This window comes from Sus scrofa, chromosome 4 (assembly GCF_000003025.6).
Source record: "Sus scrofa isolate TJ Tabasco breed Duroc chromosome 4, Sscrofa11.1, whole genome shotgun sequence".
In the NCBI taxonomy this organism is placed as follows: Eukaryota; Metazoa; Chordata; class Mammalia; order Artiodactyla; family Suidae; genus Sus; species Sus scrofa.
In genome coordinates, this window is record NC_010446.5 from 117612472 (window position 1) to 117624042 (window position 11571).

The following is an 11571-nucleotide window of genomic DNA, read 5'->3' on the forward strand; positions in this document are numbered from 1 at the left end:
CGACGCTCTCTGATTCTTGGCTGCAGGCTCTGACGGGGGTCTCTTTGCCAATGAAGCCTGGACACGCTGCTTACGACCCGCCCTCGAGATGCAAATGCATCAAGCTGGGCTCTATTTTTAGCCACAGCAAATTGCCTTCGTTGGTGCTTTTAGAGGCTCATCTCTGCCAATGAGGTCTCTTGTTCTTACATTTTGCAGCGTTGAGACAGCTTACTTTCATGAAGAACAAGGACAGTCTTTAAGACAAAAAGCATCTCTCCTTTAATCTCCACTCCAGCTCGAAGGTTCAAAGGGCCTCTTGGGGGCTGCTTGCTGCGATTTCTGAGAATAGGGATGGTTCTTTGTGCTTTTGGTCATGACACTGCAGAGTCAGACCTGGGTGGGGGAAACTCCGTCCAAAGAAGACAAATGAAAATTTGACTGTGAGTCTCGTCGGGGCTGTGGTATTACACGCAAATCCATACAATTGGTTATGAAGAAGCCGACATTGTAGAATTATAGGGTTTTGTTTTTTTTACTATATTTGTAAATACAATTCTGTCATATAAAAATGAGCTACAGGCTCTCGTAAACAAGCCACAGTTTATATAATGTCTCAAAGAGGACGCTGTGCTTCAACGTCAGGTAGTTTGGGTTAATAAATGATGTAGACAAGGTCAAAGCTGTCGGCTTAAGTGTGGTGTCAGCACAGAGGAGAAATTCTGTGCTGAATCTTTTTTTTTTTTTTTTTTTTGTCTTTTTTTAGGGCCCCACCTGCAGCACATGGAGGTTCCCAGGCCAGGGGTCTAATCGGAGCTACGCTGCCAGCCTAGGCCAGAGCCACAGCAACAGAGGATCCGAGCCACATCTGTGACCTACAGCACAGCTCACGGCAATGCTGGATCCTTAACCCACTGCAACCCACAACCTCAGGGTTCCTAGTCGGATTCGTTTCTGCTGCACCACGACGGGAACTCCCTGTGCTGAATCTTCTCCATGGTGGGGAACAGGTGACAACGGGGTAGGGTGGTGGTGGCGCTGTGCTGGGTATCAAGTAGGCTGAAGTGGGAAAAGAAGTGTAGCTTTTTAAGTATCTTTGAGGTATGATTTTATATTTTTAAGAGTATTGTTTTGCCATACAAACACTAAAAATTAAAACTTGGTATACATTCTTTTTTTTTTTTTCTTTTTACCAATGCACCTGTTATGGTTGGCATATGCAGGTTCCCACACCAGGGATTGAGTCAGAGCTGCAGCTGCAGCCTATGCCACCATCTCGGCAACATCAGATCCAAGCACATCCGCAGTGTACCCTGAAGCTTTTGGCAACACTGGATCCTTAACCCAATGAGCAAGACCAGGGATGGGACGCACATCCTCACAGAAACATCAGGTCCTTAACCTGCTGAGCAAGCCCTAGCAGGAACTCCAAAACTTGATATACATTTCTTAATTAGTAAGGATACAAAGAAAAAGTTTCTAAATCACTAAGCCTTTTGTGTTTAGTCTAGAAGGACAGAGGCCTCAAAAAACTCATAAAACTGGCTCTAAGAAAATATGTTTGGATCAATACCATCTTCCCTTCCCACCTTACTTTATCTCTTTTTCCATCTTTTAACTTGTTTTCTTTGCAGTCAAACACACCATACACAGTCTTGCTTCTGTGTCTGAGGCAGGTGGAATAAAGCCCCCCCCCCCACTCCCCAAAGGATGTCATGTTTTAATTCCCAGAACCTGTGGTCATGTTCAGATTTTGGAAGGCATCCTATGGTCTCTCATAGAGTCTTCTCTTCCCCAAGCCAAGCATCTTCTTCAATGGTACATAGAACATGGCAAAAATTATTCTTGCCTGGATCTGGATACTCCGCTTTGTTTATGGCTTGAGTCTGCCCATAAGGTCTAGTGTAAAAGATGCCTGGCTGACACTCCCTGATACAACTGGCAGTGACCTAGTCCCAGAAACCAGGAGGCATTTCCCCAATAGATAAAACCGGTGATGAGATGCGAGAAGACTCCAAGAAGGTCCCTGAATGAAGGAGGCTCCGATACAGAACGCGGGCCATGTTTAGAAGGCAGTGCAGGGACCAACGTGGCTACAGGGAAGGATGCAAGCAGGGGCGAGAAGATTGGGGAACTTAGGAGGGGATTCCACACCTGACAAAAAACTCTGATTTTATTGCACAGTGCAGTACTTCTCGTGCTCTGGAGTCAGACAGAGCTTCGAGTCTCAGCTCCTGCATTTAAGTTGCTACACGATGTCAGGCACATGACTTTTCTTTCTTTCATTTTTTTCTCTTCCTTGCTTCCTTCTTTCTTCCCTCCCCCAACTGCCCACTGACCCGTTTAGCTTCACTTTTTTTTAACTTTTCATTATAAAAAGTTTGTGTAAAAGATACACATGAAACTTTGCAAGAGAACCATGCAGTACTTCCCCTGTCCCATCATTCCCCTTCCATAGCCTTCGACATCCCACCTCCCTCGTTTCACGTACACGCTTCCCACCCCAACCCACCAACCTCCCCATCTACAGCATCAGGCCTGATGTGGTCACGTACCTGAGGAAACCCGATACGTGGCACCTGTTTCAGGACTCCCTTGAGGTGTGAGGAGCTAGGGAACAGGATGCATGTGAAGGCAGCACAGCCTATAGGCTCAAGATACTGGGGTCCCCACCTGGGTCTCTGTGCTTTAAAGGGGCTGCTCCCACCTTCCTCTGGCCGCCCCCCTCCTCACAGAAGGGGGTCCCAAGGAAATGTGCACACCCAGAGCTCACGGCTCCTTCCAAGGCCGTGGTACCGGATGCCCAGAATGGCCTGCCTAAATGGCCCAAGGTCACTTCCAGGACATGCTCTACCTAAATGGCCCAAGGTCACTTCCAGGACATGCTCTACCCCTGCCTGTGGACTGCTAGATCCTGGAGGCAGACAAGGTGGTGCGTTAAGAAGTGGACGTGGGCAGAGCTTGGACCTGTGGGCTGAGTCCAGGCACGCGCGTGGCGGCCCCTCAGGGTACTGAGTGCGAGCTGAAAGGCAAAAAGGGTCCACCCCGGACCTTGTTCCTGTAGACCACGAGCTTCCATCTAGAGAGGCGTCCTTGCCCCACACCCCACAAACATTAAGGGCAGCCCTCTGATAGCAAGGGACACCTCCAGGTTTTCTCAACACTCTTGAATTTAAGTATGTGTCACTGATGCCCTTTGTCAAGTCAGCTCCTAGGACTGCCAAAGAGCCAGGTAAGCCACGTCCAAGTCCCTGGGAGGATGGAATGAGGGTCCCCCATGACGATGACATCGGCCGATGTGTTTGTCTTCAGAAGAGTAGGGTTGCACTGAACCCAGACGCCATGGCAGACCAAAGGTCCTTGGTGAGCAAATCTTTTCAAGGGCTTTCTCTATCAGAGAGTGAAACCCCACAGGCTTTAAAACAAAAACCACGTGCAGGTGTCTCAGTACAAAACAGCATCCTTGTTTACGCACATAACTTCATTTTGGCAGCAGGGAAGTGCTAAGATGAGTCACGCTTATTACAGCCCACCATTTAGCCATTCAAGTCCCACGGGGAGAGGGTGCTATATGTCTTAACAGGCATACACCTAAAGAAAAACAGTAGAAAAGCCAAAGTAGGGCAGCCCACAACAGCAGTTAGGATTTTTTCATTCCTGAGTGGATAATAGGTAGTTTCATTTAAATAGGAACCCAATCTTCATTAACTTAATTTGTTACAGCAGTAACTCCAACTCGCAGCTATTGCCCAAGTAAGGCATTTTTAGACACCTCATTGCTGCTTCAAAATTAAAAGTGAATCAGTCCTGTGGAGTTAATTACCAGTAAATATAACCTGAAGTAGGTCTCCCACGTGGCACCAAGCCTGCAGAAGGTGGTTCTCAGTGTTATAGCCAGGAACACTGCAAGATATCAGGTAATTGAAAAGCTAAGTTGATATGCTTGGCAAATGTTTATAGGAAGAGCAAGGAAGAGCGTTTGTAGCATCCAGAGAGAGAAACAAGGGTAAAGAGCTAATTAAATGAAGACCCTTTTGATAGAGATTTAGAGAAGCATCCCCCCAAAAAAGGAACATTCAGCTCTCTGTTGTTACAGTCTATTCCCCCAGATCGATTATACTTACAGAAAGGAAATTATATCTATTTCTTTTAATGCTGGTATACAGGGTCTATTGAGTTATAAAAGGTAAAAACAGTTTTACAAGCTAAAAGTAATATTAAATAAATAAAGCCAGAGCAAAGACATTACTTTCATCACCAGTGCTTTTAGGTACACTGTTAAGGTTATAGTGTTCTCAAGGAGATATGCAAGAAGACCAGAGACAGAAGGAAAAAACTCGGAGGAATAGTTGTCTGAACTTTAATTGATTATTTGAATGGAGAAAAATGAGAACAGATGAAACCTTAATAAGAGAGAAACGGTGCATGCACAAAGGGAAGAGATTAATAAAATGACTGCTGATCTATCGTTAGTGATGAACACTGTTGTTTGGTTTTATTTTTCTACAAACATGTCAAAGTTTCCTGCAACTCCCGTAATTATTCAAATGCACAAGTGTTCCCACTAGCCTGGCTTGCAACAAAGCAAGCTGGTTTTTTTCCTGAATTCCACAGTTAACCGAGGCTGGTCAGCCCCAGATTTAATGCGCAGTCGGAATTGCTGATAGATGATTATTTTGTTTCTTTACTCCCACTTTAATTGTATAAAGTCATTTTCAACAATTTTGCATTCCAATTATTTCTAAATAAATTTAGTAAACTGAAGACAAAAATGGAAAGCCTCAGATCATACATTTTAGAACCGCTTCCCACTTGAACTGCTCATTTTATTATAACTTGAGTTTACTACACATTCTTTTAACAGATACGATATTAATGTTAAGTGTCATGGTAATACATTTGAACTACATAAAAAAAGTGTCACTTTCCAATGTGTGGCTTGTCTAAAGCCTAAAAGAGCACACAGATGGCTTTGCAGAGCCAAACCATATTATTGATCCATCTTGACTGCAGTTCCATTTGTAAGATAAAGTCCCACTTGGGAGTTTTCTCCTAAATTGGGTCAAGACAAGAAGAACGCTAGGCAGCCAGAGGTGTCTCTGTGTCTCTTTTCAAATAATTGATGGCCACTTCTTGATGGCTACTTCTTCTGGTGTCTGGAAGAAGCAAAATGTCCTTGTCAAATGGGTATTGCTTTAGTATACCACATGCCCGATAAGTTCTAGAATCTAGGAGCATGCAATAGAGGTTAATATCAGCTATGCAGGCATGGTATTATTAGTGTTTAATTATGTCATGTGCATTGAGATATTTTAAATGTTAAAACAGAAGGACTTAATTCTCCTTAGCAACCATTATGGTAGAGGATGTTCACAGCTGCAATCACATTCATAAGGCAAGTATATTGATGATAGAATGAGGGTAGCAACAAGTGTGCATGCTGTAGAAAACCTGAAACTGGTCCCTAAAATAGATAACCTCTTATTTATTTTTTTTTCCCAAATCCCACTGCTGGCTCAGACCATCAATCAGCAAATGGAAATTTGTCACGTTATTATTCAATACCATTGTCAGTCTTACAGGTGCAAAAAGGAGTATAAGATACTAAACTGGGGTGTTTTCTTTCTCCTGCACTGGCTAAGATTCTATCTCATCCAGGAATAATTTTACTTCATAAAAACCCTTTTAAGAATAAAGGGCTTGAGGTCTTGACGGCAACTCCTACTGATGCGCACATTTGCGGCTTCGTTCTTCAGGTTAATACACAAACGCTCAATTATAGCAGAAGCATCCTCAAAGATAGGTTACTTTCTAAAACGCTTCATAAATACTGTTTCTTTCATCAATATTATTTCCTTTGATTCCTGCTCACTCAAGGCGCTTCATATATATTATAAGACGATGGAAGTGGGAATGGAAACAACGTTATCAAAGCTGTTTTCCAAAAAGAGTGTTGAAATAAATTAGCCGGTTCTTTCAAAACGTCAGTATCCAAGTTCCTGACGTTTCCAGTGTTTTGACTTCAAGATTTCTCTGAAACACGGAAACAAAGGGTAAAAATCAGGTAGCCGTCGAAAATGACTTCGAGAACCCTGTGCTGGGAGAAACCCTGGTCCGGGGAGCCCACTGGGGCCGAAGGCGGAATCGTCGCACACATCTGTTCGGGAGCTTCGCCCGCGGGAGGCTTCGTTCAGGCAGGGGATGCTTTACAGGGGCAGGAGGACGTGATGACCAAGGACGTTGGAAGCCGGGGATCTCCGCTTCCCGGGCGTCTGGGTCGGGTCACCAGTGCTGGCCGGCGGCGCGGGTGCCCAGCTGCGCCTGGGACACCGCGGGCACAGCGGTGGCGGCGGCGGCAGCCGCTGCCGCGTCGCCGACGCCGGGCAGGACGGAGCGCACGGAGCGGCGGAACTCCTCGTTCCTCCACGTGTAGAGCAGCGGGTTGAGCGCGGACAGGGCGCAGCACAGGAGCCAGCTGGCCGCCTGCACGCCCCAGGGCACCGGCAGCGAGAAGCCGCTGGCCAGGCTCACCCACACCAGCGGCTGCGTGGCCAGCAGGAAGACGCAGCAGAGCAGCAGCACCGACAGGCCGCTGAGACGCCGCTGCGCCCGCCGCGGGTGCAGCGCGGGGGGCAGGGGCTGGGCCTGCGCCGGGTGCGCCGCCCCACCTGGGCCCGGCGCGTGCGGGGCGCCCGGGAAGGCGGCGGCGGCGGCCGCGCAGCCGGGCAGCTGGTGCAGCAGGTGGAAGTTGAGGACGCTGACCCGCTTGACGCTGACGCGCACGCGGCGCACGATGCCCAGGTAGCAGTGCAGCAGCAGCGCCGTCTGCGCCAGCAGCGCCGCGGCGGCCAGCAGCGCCGGGTAGTGGACGCGCGGGGGCGCGGCTCCGGGCCGCGGGGCCCAGGGCGGGAGCAGCAGCACGAGGCCCAGGGCGAGCGCCCAGGACAGCGCCAGCATGCCCGCCGTGTGGCGCCGCTGGTACAGCGCCTGGTAGGTGGCGGGCGCCCGGGTGATGAGCAGGTAGCGGTTCAGGGCCACCAGGCAGTGGGACATAAGGGACACGGTGAGCCCGAGGCCCAGCAGCCCGCCCCGCAGCAGGCGGTAGCTGCCCCCGGCGCCGTCCCAGTCCCCGGGGGGCTCCGCGGAGCCGGCAGGCAGGAGCCCGAGCACCGCCTCCTGTGGCATCCAGAGGGCGCAGACGCTGAGGTCCGCGGCGCAGCCGTTCACGATGAAGGCGTTGCTGGTAGTCTGCAGCTTGCGGAAGGACGACACGAGATAGATGACCATGCCGTTGGCCAGCGTGCCCCCGATGGCCAGGCCCGAGTACAGGAGGGACACGGGGATGCGCCGGCCCGCCCACGACTCCTCTTCCTCGCAGAGTAGCAGCAGCGACCCCCCGGTGGTGGAGGAAGTGGACGTGGAAGAGTTGGTCATTCTGGCCAACTCTTCGCACCTCGCTGGCTAGCGTCGGCTTCTCATTGCGCGGCCCATCCTGACACCCGCCTGCGGGGAGGGCAGAGACATCCCTTCAGCCCTCTGCCACCGACACAAAAGACTGGAGCAGAATAATGGGCGGGGGGAGGGGGAGAGAGGGAGCTAGAGGAGAACGGGGGTGGCTGGTGACAGGTGCCTGCTTCGGGAAAGTCTCCAGGGCCGGGGAAAGGCCTTTTTGCATTCAGCAGGCACAGGGAAGCCCTGGGACAGAGGGATGCAAAGAACGGTCTCCCCTTCTCCCCCTAAACATACACACACGTACACACAAACACAGAGGAATATTGCCAGATGGAGCCCCTTAGTTTCCAGGAAAAAGCAGAGACATCCCGCCTGGGGAAAATACCCGGGGAAAGAGGTTGGGGGGTATCTTATTCCGGGGCTGGTCCTTCGCTGGTGGTAGCAATGGGAAAAATGCCAGGAACATACCTCCTCAGCAGCAGCATCTGTGGTCCCGGAATCAACAGGAGAAACTCAGCTGGGATCAGTGCCAGGAGCAAGTGCCTCCTTCTCCAGCGCAGCATCCACACACATGGCCCTAAGCAGAAACCAGCAGCTGCAGGGAGACTTCTTCTCAGCTGGCAGCAGGGCTGGCGAAAGTAAAGCGGCGGGCTGCAAGCCCCGCCGGTGGGCAGGTAGGCAGGCACCAGCCACCAGGATGCTTGGCTGCAAAAGCAGAAGCTGAGCTCAAGAGGAGAGCAGCACCCTGTGCTCAGAAGCACGAGTGGTGGCTGATGTGGTGAACCCACTCGAAGCTCTCTGCTGCTCAGTTATACATCACCCAGGGAAAAGGCAGCCTTTCCACGCTTGCATGAATTATTCAATAGCTTCTAACTTGTGAAAGGAAGAAAAATATCTTGCTCAGAAAGTCCTGTAATTAACAAGTTTCTCTGTCTTTTCTCTGTCTCTCAACTGTCCTGTTTTTCACCTTGCTTCATTTTTCTTTCCTTCCTTTTTTTTTTCTTCCTCCCATCAGTGCTAGAATAAAATTTCATATACCCCTAATGTATTTCATCACCGTCTTGTGCGTTCTGGGGGTGAGATTTTTCGGAGAGATAAATATATTCCTAATATCCAGGACTCATCTCTTCCATCCCACGGTTTCAGGGAGAATTGCTTTACATTCTAATTGAAATTCACTTTTTCTCTGGTAAAGTGGGACATGGGTAATTATCCACAGAAAATCCCCAGGTCTCAAATCATAATTTGAACTTTTTTCTCATCACGAAACTCCTTTCCAGAGCGGCTTCTGTTTCAGCAGTGAAGTAGCTAGGGGGTAAAAATGGCATGATCCGAAGGTTACGTGCAAGTTTGTGTCCAGGGGAAAGCAAGGGGCCTGGATGATCTCCAGGGTAAACCAGAAAGTGTCCTCCTCAGTGCTGAGCTTGGTACCCCATGGTCTGTCTGAGATGGAGATTTGCAATTTGATGTTGGAAGCTTCCGAATGGGAAACTTTTCATAAAAAGTAGTCACCCTCTTGCAAATCATTTTTCAATGGCAAAAAATCCCTTATTTGAAAACCTAATGCCATACAGAATATGGTGACATGGCATCCTGGAGAAAATGCTAGGTGGGGTTTCAGGACCCCTGAGTCCTAAGCTGGCCATCCACCAATGGCCCTGTGATGGATCGTTCTCATCTTGTCAAATACGTTTCACTCAGTGACGTCCAAGGCCCTTTCTGTTTGAACGTTCTATGAATCCCCAAGCATAAACTTGACATTGCTCCAACCTAGTCTGACACTTGAAATACTCCTACTCTGTCTAACGTGTAATGTGGTCCGTCTCAGGTTAGGTGGGAATTTTTGCCAATCTGTCCCCAAGTGTGCCTCGTCAGGGCAAAGCACACATTCACCTCCTCTGCTTCCCTCTGTCTCTTTCAAAACCAGTGCTCATTAATGACTGTTAACGCTAAGCAGGACTTGATGGATTTGGTCCATTTAGGTGATGTCCAAATGGAATTAATTGAGTAGCAGGGTTTTCTTTTGCCAGGGTCTCTGCCTGTTATCTGTCTTTCTTGAGGCTTTGAGGACATCAAGTATAGAAAGCTTGCAAGAGATCCCGCTAAACATTTGTAGTTAGGACTTGTTGTTGCAATAAAGATCTCTTCTCACATCTGTGGGGTGTTCAAATTCCAGGTCCTTAGTCCAGGCTCCTGCTTTACATGAGAACCAGACAAAGTCCCTGCCGGGGGAACTCCAGTGCCTTGCAGTCACATGCACAGTCGCACGTGCTTCTGCCAAGACCCTGCCTTCTTTAGCCCTGGCCTGGCAGGGGCCAAAGTTTTGTTTGTTTTGTTTTAAGCTACTGAACTTACATAATATAGGGTGGGGATTTTTTCTGTCTTCTTCTCAGCATCAGAGCACTACTTGATTAGAATTAACATACTATTGAATTAACAAATGGATGCATGTATAAATGATTGCATGTGTTTTTTCCATAGTGAAACCGTGAATAATTTTCATTAGCATCTCTTTCCGCCTCTCCTCGTAGGAACTCACTCAGTGAACTGCCCCCTCTGATGCATCTCCAGTCTCTCTACTCTCTGCTGCTTGCTTTCCACTGGCCACAAAAATGCCGATTTCCCTGCAATCCAGTACCTCTTTCCTGCACTTGCCCTCCTTCTCAAAGTGCCTACACAGCTTTTCCCTTTCCTGGCAAAAGTGCTCTCTTTCTGCTTCTACTTCCCTTCCTCCCACTGAATGCCCACCCCACGCTGCTTTTGGCTTTTGCCCCTGAGATACTTTCCAACTGGCCAAAGGTTGGCCCATGGATAAAACTGCCTACTGGACAACTCCACCTAGGTGTTCTGTGGGCATCTAAACCCCAAATGTCCAAAACTGATCCCTCGTCTTCTTTCCAAATCAGTCCCTCCTTCTCCTATGGTGTGAATCTCAGTGACCCGGCATCGCCAGGACCCTGGTGCCCCAGTCGGAATCCCAGCCATCACCCCTAATTCCTTCTTCTCTCTCTTACTCCCAAGTGTCGTCATTCTACTGTGTTAATTTTTTTTATCTTTTCGCTGATCTCTGGTCATTCTGGCATACCTGGCATCTGACAACCGTCATCTCGTCTTTGAATTACCACCAACAAGCTCCTGACTCTACTTGCAATCTTACCTCTCCCCAGCCGCTGCGATCTTTCTAAAACCAAACGACATCACTTGGCATATTATATAGTTTTATTTTTGTCTATTTTCCCACCCTCCGCTCCAATATACATTCCTTGGAAATAGGAGCTTTACTTTTCTCACGACTGTTATTGGCAGAACAATGCCAGGCACATTGTAGACCCTTAATCAATATTTGTAGGGAAAATAGTGAGTATCTGTCACTATCCTGCTGAAAACTTTTCTCTAGGTCCCTGTGGCCCTCAGAAGAATCATTGTGTCATCATTACTCATGAAACACACACACCATGTGTACCAAGCACTGTTGTGAGTATTTTTCATCTCTTTTTTATTTAGTCCTCATACCAGGCTTGCAAGGTAGCCAGGCCTGATTGGGCCTAAATTTGCAGGCCAGGGCAAGAGTCTGAATAGAAGTCCATATGCCCTATTTCTAAATATTTTAAAATCATAGATCAAGCTATTAAGCTCTTAAATAAAATATGTTCTATTCTCCTATCTTGATATACACTGAAAAGCCAGATTCAAATTTAGAATTCTCAGATTTATAGAGTGTCCCATGCCACTGGAATATGACGACTTACCAAGCTTGCCTCTGGCCCACAGTTCACCCCCTTTTCTCTCACCCTCTATCCTGCCATCACATGCCAGAGGGGCCTCATTTTAACACAGGACATGCCAGCCTTCCCATCCAAGTGTCATTCATCTCCTTGTCACACAGCTACTCCTTGGCAACATCTCAGACCTAGGGTCCTGCCTGGAAGACACAGTCAGTCATCAAAGGGCAAAAACAGCTCACGGGAGTGTGCTCATGGCCACCAGACATAGGATTCTGTGATCTTGGCAATGAACACGATCTAGAAAGGGGATGTGAGGCCTGGGGGACCCTGACCCCTTAAATCCATTTAATAGATGAGAAAACAGGGTCACCAAGAGATAAGGATATGAACTGAAAATTTCACCTATCACTTCCGC

General features: G+C 48.4%; 1 protein-coding gene across 1 annotated transcript; it reads right to left on the bottom strand.

Annotated features, from left to right (window-relative positions):
* Positions 4125-11281, bottom strand: GPR88 (G protein-coupled receptor 88). The gene is made up of 2 exons (XM_005663636.3): positions 7900-11281; positions 4125-7482 (listed from the first exon to the last, which is right to left on the bottom strand). The coding sequence occupies exon 2, from the start codon at positions 7411-7413 to the stop codon at positions 6262-6264; it is 1152 nt and encodes a 383-aa protein (XP_005663693.2). The 5' UTR covers positions 7414-7482; positions 7900-11281; the 3' UTR covers positions 4125-6261.

Bases quoted from the DNA above. Each gene is read 5' to 3' on its own strand.
- GPR88 (XM_005663636.3), bottom strand. From the start codon at position 7,413: ATGACCAACTCTTCCACGTCCACTTCCTCCACCACCGGGGGGTCGCTG.